Here is a 17119-nt window from a genome sequence, read left to right as displayed (position 1 = left end):
AGTCCCATCCTAGGACACTCAGGCCACAGTTGGCATGCCTCACCCAAGCCCACAGCCTTGGCATCCCACAACTCCCCTCCTCCCCACTCCCCTCCTCCAGCGGCCCCAGCGGCCTCCCTGCTGAGGTGGGGGACCTGTTGCCCTTCCCAGAAGGCAGAGAGGCCAGCCTAGGCTTGGACGCTGGGAGGGCGAGGGTGGGGGCCCCGGGGGGCGGGGCCGTTGAGGGTTGGGGCACCGTTGGTGAAGCCGCGGTCACGTGGCAGGCGCGCGGGGAGGCTCCGGGGGTCACGTGACCCGGCGAGCTCACGTGGTGCGGGGGACGGCACTGGGGGCGCGGTGGGCGGGGTCTGGCCGCGTGACGTGGGGTGGGCGGGGCCCCGGAGGGCGCTCGCGACGTTGGCGGTGGTGGCGCGCGGCGGCGGCGGCTGAGTCCGCGGCTTCGGCTCGCGCCCCACGAGGCGCCCCCGCCCTCCACCCCGCCACCCGGCCGGCCCCCACCTTGAGCCCCTTCCCCTGGAGCCTCTTGCTGGGCCTGGCGCGGCCGGGCCGCGCTCGCGCGTCTGTGCGGGTGTGCGCAGGCGCGGCGGGGTGAGTCGCCCCTTCGGTGGGCGGCGGAGCACGGGAGCGCGCGGGCGAGACCATGGCGGGCAGTGGCGCCGGGGGCGCTGGAGTCGGGGAGACGAAGGTGATTTACCACCTGGACGAGGAAGAGACTCCCTACCTGGTGAAGATCCCCGTGCCCGCCGAGCGCATCACCCTCGGCGATTTCAAGAGCGTCCTGCAGCGGCCCGCGGGAGCCAAGTACTTTTTCAAGTCTATGGATCAGGATTTCGGGTGAGCGCGCGGCCTACACTGGCGGGGCCTGTGCCGGGGTGGGTTGGACAATACCGAGGGGCGCAGGTCTATTCCGGTGCATGCTGGGCTTTTCTGATCGATCGTGGGCAGAGTGTAATATGATGGGGTAGATCGACTGCCCCGCGGCTGGCAAGGTTATGCTTGGGAGGGTTGAGCCACACGGACAAACGGGACTGTGCTAAACCAGATTAGCAGAGATTAGGCTTTACTGAAATACATCGGGGTACACTGGCATATTCAGGGGTGTTCTGGGTTCTAGTAAGCCAGGTGGAGCTGGCTTTTGGTACTTTGATAACGATTTGACGAGCCGTTCTGTAGCACACGGGCTATGGAGGGGTTGGGGTACTTTGGAATCTCGACGTTGATCGGGTGGGCGGTTTTGGTCACTGCAGCCTATACCGGGACAGGCAGGGCTGTTGTGGACATTCCCTTAGGTGCTGTCCAGTCAGTTCCGATGCAAAACCACTGTATGTCTAACAAAACATGCAGTTAGTTCCTGGACCCTGGGCCAGCAGGTGTGTCTGAGCTCCTTGTTGCAGCCATGGTGCCAGTCCTGCTTCTTGAGGGGCGTCCTCATTTTCCGCAACCCTCTACCAAGAGTGGTGTTCTTCCCCAGGCACTGGACAGTCTGTTGTACAGGAGCATGGGCAGGACCTTATCGAGGCTGGCTTGAGGTAGAATAGGCCATCCTAGGAAAACTGGCCATCCTGGATTGCAGTGGCTGCTCTAGTTTTTATTGGAGCAGACATGGCTTTATTTGGGCTGTTGAGGCCCGAGTATAAAGGACTACCTGTATTGGGATAGTAATGCCAACAGCTGTGGGTGGGAACGCTCTAGCCTGCGGCAAAATACAGAATCGTTTGAGCTGTCTTGGGTTAATGTGGAACTTTGGGGATTGTCCTGGTCTAACTGGGACTCTGTAACGCAGCATAAACCCTTTTATGTGGAGAGCCTTTGAAACTGAGCATGCTACTTCCTATCCACAGCTCTTCCGAAGGCAGGTTGGGCTCAATTGAGGGTAGCCAGGCCACTCTGAAAAGGGGCTAAGTTACTTTGGGAGCAGGGAACTGCCCTTAAAGTCAAGCTCTTTGGTTATACTGAACTTTTGCGCCTTAATTTCCTTCTCTGTAAATGCAGTACAGTTCACAGCCCCGCACTTACTGGTATTGAGGCTGACTAGTCCATAACTAAGCTACGTGGGATGGGTGGTGCTGAGACGGGATGAAGTTGAGCGGGCAGTGACTTTCTGTTGGCAGGGACTGGATCACAATCATAGCAAATGGACTGAGTTGGGATAGATGCAGAACTATACTCAGAACTATACTAGTCGAAGGAAAGATGTCCTAATTTGGGGGTGAGGGTGTATGCTGAGAGAGGAGGAGCCAAACTAAGAGAGTGTGGTGGTACCTACGTTTACTGTTTTAGTCCACAGATTTGCTAATACCCACTGATGGCCAGGACGCATGCTGCATGGACGGGGCTTGATGTTGAGTAGGGTGTGGGGCATAGGTAGGGCAAGTCCAATTCACCTTAAGGATCCTAAGAGAAAACGGACCCTCACGAGTGGGCTTGAGATCTGCCACTTGGACCCTCCAGACTTGAGCAGACTGCCTTGGTGAGGCACAGAGGACACGAAGATGAGCTGCTCCCCGCTCCTGGGAGCTTGCAACCTCGGGCAGTGGTCTAGTGGTCATTTGTATCAAGACCAAGACATTCCGTTTAGACAGACCTCCCCGAGTTAGCTAGAGAAGATGAAGGGAGTGGATGCGTGCATTGCAGGAGATGGAGGTGAGGACCACAAGCCTTTTAAGGGAAGATTTGTGAGGGGCAGGAATGCAGGTGAGGGGAGTCTACCAGCAAGGCGAAGGACAGGTGGCTATTCTGAGCAGCTGGGTAAACTATAGGGGATGGCCTTTGGAATTGGATACCAAACACTGCGCCCTCCCCCCCCCCCCCACAAACAAGCAAACAAACAAAAATAAACTTGCTACCATCGGGTCGTAGTCATGGGTCACTGACGACTCATCATGACCTGTAGACAGGGCCCAACTGCTCTTTGGGTTTCCCAGCTGTAGCTCTATGGGGTAGAAAGCCCCATCGTTCGCCATTGCAGCCTCACATGGAACCACAGGGTCCCCGGGACTCCCCTGGAATTGGATGGACAGGTTTAAAGTAGATTCTAGGAAGTCTCTGGAACAGCATCAGGTCCCTGAGGATGAACTATGAAGACAAGGAAAAATCAAGAAAGGGGATTGCAATTTGGAGCCTGGTCCAGGGTAGAAGGGGCCTGTCTCAACAGAGTAGCCAACACCACGAGCCAGAGCTAGATGAAGCTGGCATGTGGCAGGAACTTGGCAGGTGGCGAATGAGTCTGGGGCTCCTCGTTCAGCCTCACTGACCTTTGTCTTGTCTCTGGCAGGGTGGTGAAGGAAGAGATTTCTGACGACAATGCTCGCCTTCCATGCTTCAACGGAAGGGTGGTATCCTGGGTAAGGGGCCCTGGCCTTCTGCCTTGCTAAGCTTTACCAAGCCTCCGTCTGGTTTTGCACACCCAGCCCCGACCCAGTGGCGGAGGTCCTCCCTTCGCCTTCCTACTCTCCTGGAGTGCTGGCTGGAAGCCCGCAGCCTTCTCTTTCTCGAGCCTCTACTGCTTGTTACTGATTTTGTGAGCTTTCGGACCGTACGTGTTCCGAGCCTCCCCCACCTCACGTAGGTCCCGCCTCTCACTTGAGCCCTTTTGTATCATTCGCACCATTCTAGCTCGTGTCATCGGATAACCCCCAGCCTGAGGGGGTGCCCTCTGCCCATGAGCCTCGCACAGAACTGGTGCCTCCACCCCCACCACTGCCCCCTTTGCCACCGGAGAGGACCAGTGGCATTGGGGACTCCAGGCCGCCGTCTTTCCAGTGAGTTCCAGGGAAGGGGGCTAAAGTGGGCTGTGTGTGCCAGCCCCTTCAGAGGGGACCAGAGGTGTCTGGGGCACTGTCCTGTCGACAGGGGTGGAAACCATTTCTGTCCACCCAGCCCCAATGTGTCCAGCAGCCGGGAAAACCTGGAGCCGGAGACGGAGACGGAGTCAGTTGTGTCGCTGAGGCGGGAGCGGCCTCGCCGCAGAGAGAGCAGTGAGCATGGCGGTGAGGGGACCAGGCCCTGGAGGCTGGGCAGAGCGGGAGCAGGGAGTAGCTCGACCAGAGCCAGGCTTCCCTGTGGGTAGGGAACAGGAAGCCGGGTTCCTGAGGGTCCTGTTATGCTCAGGTGTGGGCCACAGGCCCAGCGGCCCCTCGAGGCTGGAGCGCCACCTGGCTGGGTACGAGAGCTCCTCCACCCTGATGACCAGTGAGCTGGAGAGCACCAGCCTGGGGGACTCGGATGAGGAGGACACCATGAGCAGGTACAGCTTCACCGGCCCTTCCCCCCAGTCTGCACTCTCCTCCTTCCCCTTGGTCCATGACCACTTCTGCTTGCCAGCACACCATCCGTCCTGGTCAGGGTCCTCCAGAGAAACAGAATTGAGACGCATGCATGCGCGGGGCTTCAAAAACCTAGTGGAAAAGTCCACTGGCTTTTCATTCCTTTTTGTCCATGAATTTTTGAAGCCTCCCTCCCTCCCCATTTTGTGGTGGCTCAGTGGATTAAGCATTGGACCACCTACAGCAAGGTCAGTGGTTCAAACCCACTAGCTACTCCAAGGGAAATCTGAGGCTGTTTGCTCCTGTAAAGACTTGTGATCTAGAAGACACTAAGGAGTAGTTGTACTCTGGCCTTACAGGGTCCCTGTGAGTTGGAATCACTGGAGGACAGTAGGCCTTGATCTATGAGGGGCTTCGGAGATTGCAACAGTTCCCATCCACCAGTCACTCTGAAGGAGAGAAACAAAGATTTAGTCTCAGAAAGTTTTCTGTCCCGTTGGGCCGCTGTCTGGTGAAACTGCCTCAGTGGCACTGGGTTTTGGCATTATGGCATACGTCCTCCCTCCCACTGCTGAGTCTGACTCGCTGCTACGCCTTCCAGCTTTCTAGACTGTGAATCTTTATCAGAGTGGAAATCCTCAATTCTCTCGTGCAGAGCCGCTTGTAGGCTTGAAGCATTGACCTTGCAGTCAGCACCCCAACACTTAATGTAGGATGAGACCACCAAGGTTTCTTTCTCATACCTAGGCCATGCATATGTACACACATGCGTGTGTGCATGTTAAGCTCATTTATGCATGTATACACACGTGTGCATAATTACATATGTTAATTTCTTAGCGCAAACTAACAAATTTCTCCAAGTATATATGTAAGGAACCCTGGTGGTGCAGTGGTTACACACTGGGCTGCTAATTGCAAGGTCAGCAGTTCAAAACCACCAGCCGCTTTGTGGGAGAAAGACGGGGCTTTCTACTCCAAGTAGAGAGTTACGGGGGCAGGCCCACCCTGTCCTGTGGGGCCTCTAGGACTCGCAGTAGACTTGGAGGCAGTGAGTTGAGGAACGACGCTACCTTATAGAGCAGCAGTGAGTCGGATCTTTAGGCAAACCCCATGCAGGTCAAGCTGACGCACAAATAACCCACCCTCCTGTCAGGTTCAGCAGCTCCACGGAGCAGAGCAGTGCCTCTCGCCTCCTCAAGCGTCACCGGCGGCGGAGGAAACAGCGGCCACCCCGCCTGGAGAGGGTGAGGACGCCTGTGGGAGAACGGGGCGTTGAAGACATTGGGGCACGACCTTGACTTGGGCTGGCTCCTAGGGCCCAGACAGTGAGAAAGAGGCCCAAGGCTTGCTGAAGGGCCTTCAGCTTCTCCCCCTCTCCCCATGCAGACCTCATCTTTCAGCAGCGTCACTGACTCTACAATGTCTCTCAACATCATCACAGTCACACTCAATATGGGTATGGCGGGAACCTGGGCTCCTTCGGGGACACAGGGTGGGGGCGTCCCCCGGGTCACAGTGGACTCCCTCTACAGAGAAGTACAACTTCCTGGGCATCTCCATTGTGGGCCAGAGCAATGAGCGGGGAGACGGCGGCATCTACATCGGCTCCATCATGAAGGGCGGGGCTGTGGCTGCCGATGGGCGCATCGAGCCTGGAGACATGCTGTTACAGGTGCGGTTGGGTGGGGCGTTAGGGAAGGTGCTCTGGGCCCACTCAAGGGTCCTGACCCACACTGGTTCTCGCGTCCAGGTGAATGACATGAACTTTGAGAACATGAGCAATGATGATGCCGTGCGGGTGCTGAGGGACATCGTGCACAAGCCAGGGTGAGCCCCGGGGGCCTTCCCCATCTGTGCCCCTCTCACCTTGTGTTCTCTGCCCTCGGGGAAGCTCTCGGAACCCAGCACCAGAGCCTAGCGCGCCTTAAGTGTCTCGAGAATGCCTATGCACAAGAGCGCCCGTCACCATGCCCAAGACACTGTCTCCAGTGTCCCTTCCTGCTCCCGCTCCTCACGCCCCTGCAGCCAGCCCTTCTGCCAGCTGCTGCCCTCACCGGAACAAGAGGTTGGCCGGGTGAGGGTTTTGTTGATCCCCCCAGTTCAGCCTTGATTTGTCTTGAACGCCCTGTGAGCAGAACTGTGCGGTGTGTACACTTGACCCCCTAGGGTGAACCTAGCTAACTGCAAGCCTGTCATAGTTCCATGCCATGGCATTGTCAGCTCTGGGGCGCCTTCACCCTCGCCTCTGGCCCAGCCAGGTGCTTTCCTCTCCCTCTTCTCTCCCCCCCCCCATTCTCATTCCAGGCCTCTTGCACCCTCCTTGGGCCTGGCAGTCTGTCTCTTCTTGCCCTCCGTAGGAACCCTGGAGCATTGGTAGTTAGCTCTTGGCTGCTAGCTGATAGGTCAGTGATTGCAATGCGCTGTGTTCAGCTTCGGTACCCTAGAGGACAGCTCTTCTCTTCACACCTTCGGACTTGTGATGCGCCAGAGCCCCTTGGGGTGCACGTCAGCCCCCCACCCTTGCCATCCCCCTTTCCCACTGGCCTCTACTCTTCCCCACAGCCCCATTGTGCTGACCGTGGCCAAGTGCTGGGACCCCTCTCCACAGGCCTATTTCACACTCCCTCGAAGTGAGTGACATTCAGGCATAGGACCAGAGGCTGGGAGGGCAGGGTAGGGCTGGGAGGCCGGGCTGGGACTGGAGGGTAGAGGGTGGAAGGGAGGCCCAGGCCTGAGGTGGGGTGGGTCTGGAGGAGGGGTGGGGCTGGCTTGATCATCTTGGTGGTCTTCCCTGTCCCAGACGAGCCCATCCAGCCCATTGACCCTGCTGCCTGGGTGTCCCACTCAGCTGCGCTGACCGGCACTTTCCCAGCCTATCCGGGCTCCTCGTCCATGAGCACCATTACATCCGGGTCCTCTTTGCCTGACGGTGAGCAGCGCCCCGCCTACTCCCATCCCCTGCATGAGTGGGCGGCCCACCCCTGACACCCTTTGTCTCCTGTGGCAGGCTGCGAGGGCCGGGGTCTCTCCATCCATACGGACATGGCGTCTGTGACCAAGGCCATGGCTGCTCCGGAGTCAGGGCTGGAAGTTCGGGACCGCATGTGGCTTAAGATCACGATCCCAAATGCCTTTCTGGGTACGACTGAGCCCCTGGGCAGGTGGTGTTGGAAGTGGGAGGTGCCCCAGGCTGGGAATGGTGCAGAGGGGTGAGGGCCCGAAACCCTCTGTGAGGAGAATGCGAGGCCTTTTCCCCCTGGCACCCAGGCTCGGACGTGGTGGACTGGCTCTACCATCACGTGGAGGGCTTTCCCGAGCGGCGCGAGGCCCGCAAGTACGCCAGTGGGCTGCTGAAGGCGGGCCTCATCCGACACACCGTGAACAAGATCACCTTCTCTGAGCAGTGCTACTACGTCTTTGGGGACCTCAGTGGTGCCTGTGACCGTTGTGAGTCCCTTGCCTTGCTCCCTGGGGAGGGAGGGATAGCCTTGGGCTGCTTGGCTGGCCGGCCTTTTCAACCCCGGACCCAGCCCAGACCACTGTGCTGGGCAGAGCCTTCGGGGTCCCTGGCCTCAGGCAGTGGAGCAGAAATACAGGGGGCTGCTGTGTTGGGGGCCAACAGGGCGCCTGCGCAGGGCCTCAGCCGCAGCAGCAAGGGCACCTGGCTGAGCCTCAGGAAAATGCCCTTGGGCTCCGGCCACTAGCTCTGCTCCCCAGTGACAGTGGGGAGGGAGTTCCCTGTCTGAGCAGCTCAGATCGGGGCTGTTTGACTCCACTTCAGGGTCCAGGCTTCTGCGAAGCAGTCACTTGGTCATCTCTTCCTTTCAGACCTGGTCAACTTGTCTCTGAATGACAACGACGGCTCCAGCGGGGCTTCTGACCAGGACACTCTGGCTCCTCTGCCTGGGGCCACCCCATGGCCCTTGCTGCCCACCTTCTCCTATCAGTACCCGGCTCCCCACCCATACAGCCCCCAGCCCCCACCCTACCATGAGCTCTCTTCCTACACTTATGGTGGGGGCAGTGCCAGCAGCCAACACAGTGAGGGTAAGTCATCCCCACAGACGGTTGAGCCCAGGGTCTGAAAGGGGAGGGCAGGGCCGGGTTGGGAGGACCATGGACCCTGGGCCAGGGCTCAGCCGTCCACCCCTCTCACCCCAACAGGGAGCCGGAGCAGTGGATCAACTCGGAGCGATGGGGGGGCAGGGCGCACAGGGAGGTCTGAGGAGCGGGCCCCCGAGTCCAAGTCCGGCAGCGGCAGTGAGTCCGAGCCCTCCAGTCGTGGGGGCAGCCTTCGACGGGGTGGGGAGCCGAGTGGGGCTGGTGACGGGGGCCCTCCTCCATCCAGGGGCTCATCAGGTGGTGCCCCTAATCTTCGAACCCACCCAGGGCTCCATCCCTATGGACCACCCCCTGGCATGGCCCTCCCCTACAACCCCATGATGGTGGTGATGATGCCCCCACCCCCACCCCCTGTCCCCACAGCAGTCCAGCCCCCAGGGGCCCCTCCCATCAGAGACTTGGGCTCTGTGCCCCCCGAGCTGACAGCCAGCCGCCAAAGCTTCCACATGGCCATGGGCAACCCCAGTGAGTTCTTTGTGGATGTGATGTAGACCCCACAGTGGGGCCTCTCCGTGCCCTGTGGGGCCTGGCCCCGTGATGGCATCCTTGCAGTCAAGTGCTCACACGCCTGGGCTGCCTGGGCTGCCTGGGCTCAGCCGCCGGGCTGCTGCCTCCCAGGAGGCTCCTGCCACTGTGACTCTTCCCAGCAGTGCCTGGTTCTCCTCCCTCTCTTCTTGGGGGTGTACGAGGGACCTTTGGTTATTTTTAGCTCTATTATTTTTTATAAGCCTTTTTGAGGATTAAAAATAAGACTTTCTTACACTTTTTGGAATATTTTTTATAGACGCTCCCTCTTTTATATGAAGAATCCCTTGGGCCCCTCGTCCTCCAGCCACCCAGTCGGCGCCGCCCTGTGTGGGCTGGTGGGTGGTCAGCGGCACCCTGGGAGGAGAGGAAAGGGGCTGGTCACCCCAGACAGCAGTTGAAGGAAGCTGGGGTTTCGGGGGGCCGTGTAGCTGCCTTTGTTACTCTATTTATTCTAGCCACTTGTTTATTAACACACCAAATAAAGCAATAGAGGCCAACAACTCCCCTGCCCTGCCTCCGGCTCCTTTCTTTGGGAGGGAGGCAGGCAGCCGCGGGAAAAGGAGCCAGGGCGCAGAGTGGCACGGGCCAGAAACTTTATTCTGAGGCAGTCAGAGCTCCCTGGGGGAGCAGGCACAGTGCTGGGGGCAGGAGGACCCCCTGAAGGCAGGGCCAGGGCCCGGAAGGGAGGGGCCTAAGGCGGAGGCTGGAGAGAAGGCACGGAAGGAAGCAGGCCAGGCCCTGGTTGTGCGTGCTCAGAAGCCGAGGGGGTTGCTGGTGACCACCCCACCGTGCTCCACCAAGGCTTGGGAGATGCTCTTGAAGTTTCGGAAGAGCTCCTGCTGCTGGGGGTCCGACTGCAGGGCGGCCATGCTCTCTCGGACCCTGGCTGCCGCCTGTGGAGTGCAGAAAAAGGGGTGTTGGGGGTGTGTCTTGAGCCTCCGCCACCACCTGCCCTAGATGGCCCCGAGTCTCACCTCAATACACCAGCTGTCACAGAGCATTTTTTCGTGCTGGGCTGTGGAGTGGCCCTCGCTCAGGGACCTTGAGGCTCTGGTGGGAGGTCGAAGGGGGGTGGTGGTGAACATTCTGCTGTGAGCCTGGTCCGTGACATCCCCTGCCTCCCCCCCCCGCCCTGACTTCCGGGCCGCTCCTCACCTGGAGAGCACCACCACCATGGCGTAGAGGTCAATGGCGCTGTCTGCCAGGCGCTGCAGCACAAACTGCTCATCTGTCAGGTAGATGGGGGCGGGTGAGCGTGTGGCTAGGGGCGGGGTGTGGGGGTGGGGGTGCAGGTGGGCTGGGTTAGAGCTCACTTACTGACAATCCCCTTCTTATGTTTGATCAGCTTGGCCTCCACAACCGTGGAGAACTGCTCCAGGGCCTGCACTGCCTGAAGACGTGGAGGGTCATCCTCAGAGGGGCCCTCTCAGTGCCTTTGACCCAGGGGCCCCCCACCCCGCCCCTGACAACAGCCTACCAAACTACCGCTCCGACTCAACTCCGGGTGGATGAGCCCACTGAGACTCAGGCCACTGCCCAGCCCTGTCCGCCTGAGGAAGGGAGAAGGACTGGTCAGTGGCCACATTGCTACCCTGCTCCCCAGCCCGGGTGGGGCCTGCCCTCCAAGCCCCTTACCGCCTCAGTTGTTTGCCCGCCTCTCCTAGCAGGAGGCCGGCGTTCCCAAAGGGATTTTTCAGAGCGTTGCCGATCCCCGAGAGTTCCTTTCCTTTGTCCTGTAGGGAAGAGAGTCCACCCAACAGTCAGGACTCACTGTCTTCCATGTCTTCCTGCCCCCAACTCCTACCCCCTTACCATACAGCCCTGCAGAGCCACAAACAGCCGGAGAATGTCATTTGTCCCCTCAAAGATCCGGAAGATGCGGAGATCACGGAGCACTCGCTCTACCCCGGGCTCCTGTCATTTGGGGGGGGGGGGCGGGGCGGGTGCAGATTATAAGGCAGGCCTCTGCTGAACTGTCATGTAGCCCTCCACCTTGCTCAGCCAAGGCCACCCCTACAGAGGACCCTCCTGTACCTTCATGAAGCCCATGCCCCCCATGATTTGGATGCACTCATCTGTCACCTTCCAGGCTGCCTCCTAGGGGACAAAGGACCAAGAGAGGTTGGTTTGGGTGCCCAATTCCTAAAGTGGATGCTCCTGGCATGCTCTGGGACCTCACTCACCGAGCCAAAGATTTTGCTGATGGCGGCCTCTATCTGGAAGTCCTTGAATCCCTGGTCCATGTTGGCACTCACCATGTAGGCCATGGACTGCACAGTTGCGGGACCAGAACAAAGAACACTGAAAGGGGCCGCATTTCAGGCCCCGACTGCCCACTCTCCAAGACCAACTCTGACCGAGCTCCACGCTGCCCATACACTCCACCTACTATGGCCACGTGGCCTACACATCTCTACATTGGGTCTCCGGGTCAGTTTGTCCAAACTCTCGGGCATTTGACTGCCTGAAATGGGCCCGTAGTGAAGAAGGCTTGGGGTAGGGGTGGAATTAACCTCAGACACGGCTCACTGCAGAAGCTGGCTATGCCTCTCCGCATCCCCTAGGGCATTGGTGTGAAGCTGGAGACCCACTGCCCCAGGTGCTGCTGGGGGTTGTAGTCTAACACAACTGGGAAAGAAGGCTCCAGAGAGGGGGCAGAGGGCACTCACCTCGGTCACATAGTGCAGCACAGCCATCCGGGCCAGCTTCTCCTGGATCAGCCCAAAGTTGTGAATTTTCTCCCCAAACTGGGTACGGTTAGCAGCATGATCCACCTGGAAGAGGGCCAGTGGGTGGCATGGGGGCTCTGCGATCTCAGGGGAGGGGCAGCAGGGCACAGCCCTGAACCAGCAGGTGGGAAAGTGCTTGTGGGAAGGGCTTGCATGGCACCAAGGACTCTAGGAAAGGACAGCGTGACTCGGGTTTAAGCAGTACAGTCAGCAGGCTGCTGACCAACCACAAGGTCCAGACCACCAGCTCTTATGTGAGAGAAGGCTGTCTGCCTCCATAGTCTCGGGAACTTTTAAGAGGCTCACTGTGAGTTGGCATCACTCAGTGGCAGTGGGTTGGGTGTTGAAAGGGTCAGAGATGAGCCGGGCCCAACTCAACAGCAACTGTCATGGCAGGGAGACTTACCGCTTTAGCAATGATGCCCTTCATGGTGCCTGCCAGGGCCGCAGCCATGCCAAACCTTCCGTTGTTGAGAATGTGCATGGCGACCTTAAAGCCGCCCCCCACTTCGCCCAGCACGTTTTCGGATGGTACCTGTACCCCGTCAAAGTACACCTCAGCTGTGTTGGAGGCCTTGATGCCCATCTTCTTCTCGGGGGCTCCACTGTGATGGGGTGCAGATGAAACAGGTTATATTCAAAAGGTTGCCACCAGGAAAGGAAACTGCCCCTTCCCAGTCAAGGCAGAACTACATCCTCCCAGACTCCAAGGAGACAGGCCCTGGCACTGGGATGGCCAGAAGGCTACGGGAGCCTGGGTAAAGCTCGAGGTTGGGAGGCCAAGCTTTTAGAGCAGCGGTTCTCAACCTGTAGGTCGTGACCCCTTTGGGGGTCAAAGGACCCTTTCACAGGGATTGCCCGATTCATTATCAGAAGCAAGATGACGGTTATCAAGTAGCAACAAAAATAATTGTGTGGTTGGGAGGTCACCACATGAACTATGAAAGGGTTGTAGCATTAGAGAGATGGAGAGCCACCGTTTTAGACCATTTTCGTATTTAGGACAGATTATTCTAATGAACAGCAGCATATGCTGGCCCCCACCCCTTCATGTTGACACAGCACCTGCCCTGTAGGAGCCCCTCCTTGGACCCTGCTGCTTCCTCCTCTACCCACTCACTGAGTGATGCCCCCAAAACTCCTCTCCACCACAAACGCCGTGATCTTCTCTTTCGTGGCGCCTGTGGATGCGTCTTTAACTGGCGTTTTGGCAAAGACTGTAAAGATCTCTGCCAGCCCCCCATTGCTGTGGAAGAGTGAAGGGGGGTTGTCAGTCAGGGTGAGGAGGGGTGGGAGCAGTGGGGGCTGGAGTTGAGGGACTTGGGACGATGATTGCCTGATCCAGATCTTGCTTCCATTGAGGGTGTAGTACTTCCCACAGGGGCTGGGCACAGCCGAGGACCGGATAGAGGCTGCGTCAGATCCACTGGAAGGCTCTGTCAGGCAGAAGGCGGCCACAGTCTCCCCTGTTGGGGTGGAGAGCCTTTACCGTGGGTTCTGCTGCCCATCAAAGTCACCCAGCATCCTCCCTTGCATCTCCTCACGAGCGTGCTAAGAGTGCCCCAGCCAACATGCAGAAGTGCCCTGGTCTAAGTGCCAACCAGCCCAAACACCCTCCCACCCCCCATCCCGCCCTTTCTAGGGCTGCCTCACCAGATGCCAATTTGGGGAGGTATTTTTCTCTCTGGGCCTTTGTGCCAAAGAGCAGGATGCCTTTGAAACCGATGCTCTGATGGGCCCCCAGGGTGATGCCCACGCTGAGGTCATGCATACCCACGATCTCTACCAGGCGGGCATACTGGAGGAAAAGCAGGCAGAGGGGTTTTAAGTGGTTGCCTGGCAGCAGGCCCTCTGCCATCACCACAGCAAGGTTGGGGGTGGTGGTGGTCATGGAGAAGTCACTGCAGAGTGGATGCTGTTTACTTTTAAGGTACTGGCAGGAAGGCCGTTCCCACCCATTGCCAGGTGGTTGGCCTCCAACCTTGGAAGTGTGAGGGGACTGCACTGCACGCCCTTTTGTTGTGTAAATGTATACGGTGGGCACTGGTGGTACCAGGCCAATTGGAATGGCCCCAGTGGCTCCCCAGGAGAAAGGAGGCAGTCTGCAGTCTGGAAACACCAATGGGGACAGCTCCGAGCACTCCATGGGTAGCAGGGAATGTTGGTTTGGTTGGGAACACAGGCCCCAGAGCAGTTGTCAGAAATGTGGGTGGGGGGTAGTGTAGAACCTGTGAGGCCTGGGGCCCCTCACCTGGGTGTTGCAGAGGCCCACACCACCCAGCTCACTGGGCACTTGCAGACCAAAGGCTCCCAGTTCCTTGAGGCCCTTCAAGGTGCTGTCCTCCACTTGCTCCATAGCGTCGTTCTTGGCAGGGTCATTCACCTCCTGGGAAGGCACAGGGCTCCACAGCCAGGCTCTTTTTATGCCCCGCCAAACCCTCCTGCACCTTCCAGCCCCGGTCATTCCTCACCTGGAAGAAGCGAGAGAAGGGCCCAACCAGCTCCCGCAGGAACTGCGACTGTTCCTCGTTGAGCACTGCAGGAGGAGGAGGGCGGGTCAGACTACCATGAGGAGACGCTGCCCTGCCCCCACCCAACTCCGATGACTCCGACCCTTCCTTACCAGACGGGTAGGGGAACACCTGCTCTGTGGTGAGCTGGCCCTTAAACATGCCCACAGCAAAGGACTTGGATTCCTGGGGAGGGAGAGGGCGGTTACGAGGCGGGGACTGGGAAGGGTGAGGGTGGGCGTACCCCGGCCGGCTCCGGCCGTACCCCGGCCCCCCGCCCGCGGGAGCCGCATACCGACTTGGCCTGGCTTTCCTTGGCCGGGGCATCCGGCGAGGGCGAATCGGTCTTGTGCACAGCCGCCTGGGGAAGGACGACGGGGAAAGGGGACTTGGTGTGCCAAGGAGCGCACGGGTGTGTCGGCGACCTTTCCCCTAGTTTTACCCACAGGGCACCTTGGCCGGCCCTTTGCCCGACTCCCAGGGCCAGGACGGGTGGCAGGGGGCTAGGACGAAGGGCGAGACCCCGCCGGGGCGGCCCCGCCCCCCAGGACCCTGACCCCTACCTGAGCGGCCCCACTGGCATAGGCTCGCCGGGCCGGGCCGGGCCGGGGCTGCCCCAGGAACGCGCTGGGCCGCGAGCTGTGGGAAGTGGGTTTCAGTCCTGGTCCTGCCCCCAGGCCCGCTGCCGCCTCCCGCCAACGTCGTCCTGATGGACCCGTACCTGCTGCCCCTCCACCGCAGCAGCTGGCGCCCCACGCCCGGGGCCATCTTAGCCGCCTGCATCTCCGCGCTGCACGGGCCGCGGCCGTCTGGAGGGCGGGCCGACCGCTCGCTCTCGTCCCCCCTCCCCGAGCCGGGCCCCGCCCCCGGCCAGGCCCCGCCCCCGGGCGGGACTGACTCCCGAACGCAACGGGTGGACGGGTGGGGTTTCCGGGCCTCGGGGCATGCCGGGAGTGGTAGTTCCGCAGCCACCTCCCACCGCCCGAACCTTCGCCTGCTGGTGCACCTGGCGCGCTTCCAGACGTGCCCAGGCCAGGCGGTGGAGCCCTCCGAAAGGATGGTGCGACTGCACGGGACGGCCCAGGGAGGAGCTCAGTGGACTGTGTTTAGAGAGATGGAGGGTAGACTGAGGGAGGACTTCCCAGGAGCAGTTAGGAAGGAGAGATGAGCTGTGCATGATAGACAGAGGCAGGGAAAATGACTTTAAAGGAGCCGTGAAATCCATCTCTTGCCGTCGAAGCAAAAGGAAAGAATGGTAGCCGGGAGACTCAGCCCCAGTGTGAGTGTTCCAGTTTATGCATCTTCCTCTGGTCTAGCTCTTTTTATTTGTAATCCGCCGTATCGGCATATAATTCACCGAGTCATACCATTGAATCGTCCAATCATTCAGCAGAGTTTCGCAATCATCACTACAAGTCAGTTTCAGGACTGAACTAACTCTTGAAACACCTAACATGGTACAGTAGACAGACCCATATGGCCTCTGCTTCTTCTGTGGGGTCCCCGAGACTTTCCACTCAACTCTCTTTCTCTCTCTCTCTGCCCTCCAGTACTTCAGAAACCTCTGTGCCCAGGGCAGACTTTAAAAAAAAATTGAATCATTTTTATTGGGGGCTCATACAATTCTTTTCACAATCCATCCATCCATTCATTGTCAGGGCAGACTTTTGAGCAAGTTCCTCCTCCCATGTGTCTCCATTTCTGCAGCAAGAGGTCCCCGATAATTTATAGCCCACAGTGTTTACACACTTTCTCCAGAGAAAGTCTACTCCCATAAGCAGTGGCAGTCTCGGAAACTCACGGAGCAGTTCTACCCTGTCCTGTAGGTTGCCTAGGAGTCGGCATCCACTCAACCGTAGTGAGTGTTCCTTTTCACAAGCCTAGGAGGAAAGTGAGCTGGGGGAGGCTTCTTTTCTTTGGTGTCACATGAGCCACTTTTTTTTTGTGGGGGAGACCCTCTTTCTCAAGCCCTCAGGAGAATGTAACTGAATGATGCTCTGTTACAGAAATAGCGGGGAGGGGAATTCCTGGGGTGGTGTCTGGAGACTTGGGGAAGAGTAGAATCACCCACCAGCAGGTCAGGTCAGTTCTGAGATAGTCAAGTCACTGAACAGCTAAAATTGGGTTGGGTGAAGGCAGCTCAACTCCAATCTGGGGGATTAGGGAGATTAGAGTGAGAGAAGAGAGCAAGAGGTGAAAGACAGGTTTTTTGTGAATAGGCCCTGGAGTGGACTTGGGGGATGGGGTGAATGAGGACTCTGTGATACTTCTCCACAGCCTTTCCCTGGGATCTGGGTGAAAGACCAGCGATTCTTGCCTTACTCCTTTCCTCCCTCACCTGCATTCCACTAGCTCCACGGTCAGCTCTCTGGCTCCTGGCCCCTCCACTACTGCGCTGGGCACCCACACTCCTCACCGTACTACACAGTGACCTCTTCCAGGCCCTGCTGGGTGAGTAACTCCGACAGCCATGGAAGGGGCTGGCCTGGGCCTCTGAAGGCGGTCCTGGGTGGACTTCAGCCTCGTGTGGAGCTTCCCCGGTGTTGCCCACCACCACGCACAGCCTCACCCACAGAGCAAGAGGTCGGCACAGGTGGCCTGAGAAGGTGGAGGAAGGAGGCTAACTCACTTCTGTTTCTGTGACAGACATCCTGGACTATTACGAATCCTCCCTATCAGAGAGTCAGGTAAGAGGGTGGCACCAGGCAGGGCTAAGGGTTTCTCAGGAGAGAAAGACCAGAGTCTAGCCTAGGGGCTTGGGGACACTGGAGAAGGTTCCTGCTCTCCAATTTCAGGGACCAAAGAGTTTAAGTCTTAAGACACAATCAGACCCCAAGGGTTCCTTCCTGTCCCTCCTTTGCACTATCACCTCTACCCCCAGTGGGGTGGGGGGACGTGATCTTCCTCCAGTATTCAAACAACCATGGAGGCGTCCAGCCACGTCTGAGTGCTTCCTTCCCCA

At 58.8% G+C, this 17119-nt stretch overlaps 2 protein-coding genes across 5 annotated transcripts; one reads left to right on the top strand and one right to left on the bottom strand.

The window, feature by feature from the left end:
• The first annotated feature begins 399 nt into the window (after positions 1 to 399).
• On the top strand, positions 400 to 9418 carry DVL2 (dishevelled segment polarity protein 2). 4 transcript variants are annotated; one of them, XM_075560803.1, is made up of 15 exons: positions 400 to 834; positions 3275 to 3344; positions 3616 to 3761; positions 3898 to 3977; positions 4111 to 4246; positions 5422 to 5512; positions 5655 to 5724; positions 5801 to 5940; positions 6019 to 6095; positions 6831 to 6898; positions 7069 to 7197; positions 7276 to 7407; positions 7536 to 7715; positions 8097 to 8315; positions 8433 to 9418. In XM_075560803.1, the coding sequence occupies exons 1-15, from the start codon at positions 641 to 643 to the stop codon at positions 8879 to 8881; spliced, it is 2181 nt and encodes a 726-aa protein (XP_075416918.1). In that variant the 5' UTR covers positions 400 to 640; the 3' UTR covers positions 8882 to 9418. The 4 variants fall into 4 exon arrangements, with proteins under 4 accessions (XP_075416918.1, XP_075416917.1, XP_075416915.1 ...); XM_075560802.1 differs by having other exon boundaries at positions 401 to 834; positions 3898 to 3989; XM_075560800.1 differs by having other exon boundaries at positions 401 to 834; positions 3880 to 3977.
• Positions 9419 to 9497: 79 nt separating this feature from the next.
• Positions 9498 to 15029, bottom strand: ACADVL (acyl-CoA dehydrogenase very long chain). The gene is made up of 20 exons (XM_075560804.1): positions 14879 to 15029; positions 14721 to 14796; positions 14453 to 14518; positions 14271 to 14343; positions 14119 to 14183; positions 13899 to 14033; positions 13301 to 13445; positions 12984 to 13113; positions 12768 to 12893; positions 12054 to 12252; positions 11588 to 11692; positions 11102 to 11188; positions 10953 to 11015; positions 10731 to 10832; positions 10554 to 10651; positions 10396 to 10468; positions 10236 to 10308; positions 10074 to 10146; positions 9893 to 9968; positions 9498 to 9811 (listed from the first exon to the last, which is right to left on the bottom strand). The coding sequence occupies exons 1-20, from the start codon at positions 14938 to 14940 to the stop codon at positions 9671 to 9673; spliced, it is 1968 nt and encodes a 655-aa protein (XP_075416919.1). The 5' UTR covers positions 14941 to 15029; the 3' UTR covers positions 9498 to 9670.
• Between the last annotated feature and the right edge of the window lie 2090 nt (positions 15030 to 17119).

The sequence above is a fragment of the Tenrec ecaudatus genome, chromosome 10, assembly GCF_050624435.1.
Source record: "Tenrec ecaudatus isolate mTenEca1 chromosome 10, mTenEca1.hap1, whole genome shotgun sequence".
NCBI lineage: Eukaryota > Metazoa > Chordata > Mammalia > Afrosoricida > Tenrecidae > Tenrec > Tenrec ecaudatus.
The sequence above is the reverse complement of the archived record's forward strand: the minus strand, read 5'-3'. Positions and strand labels throughout refer to the sequence as shown.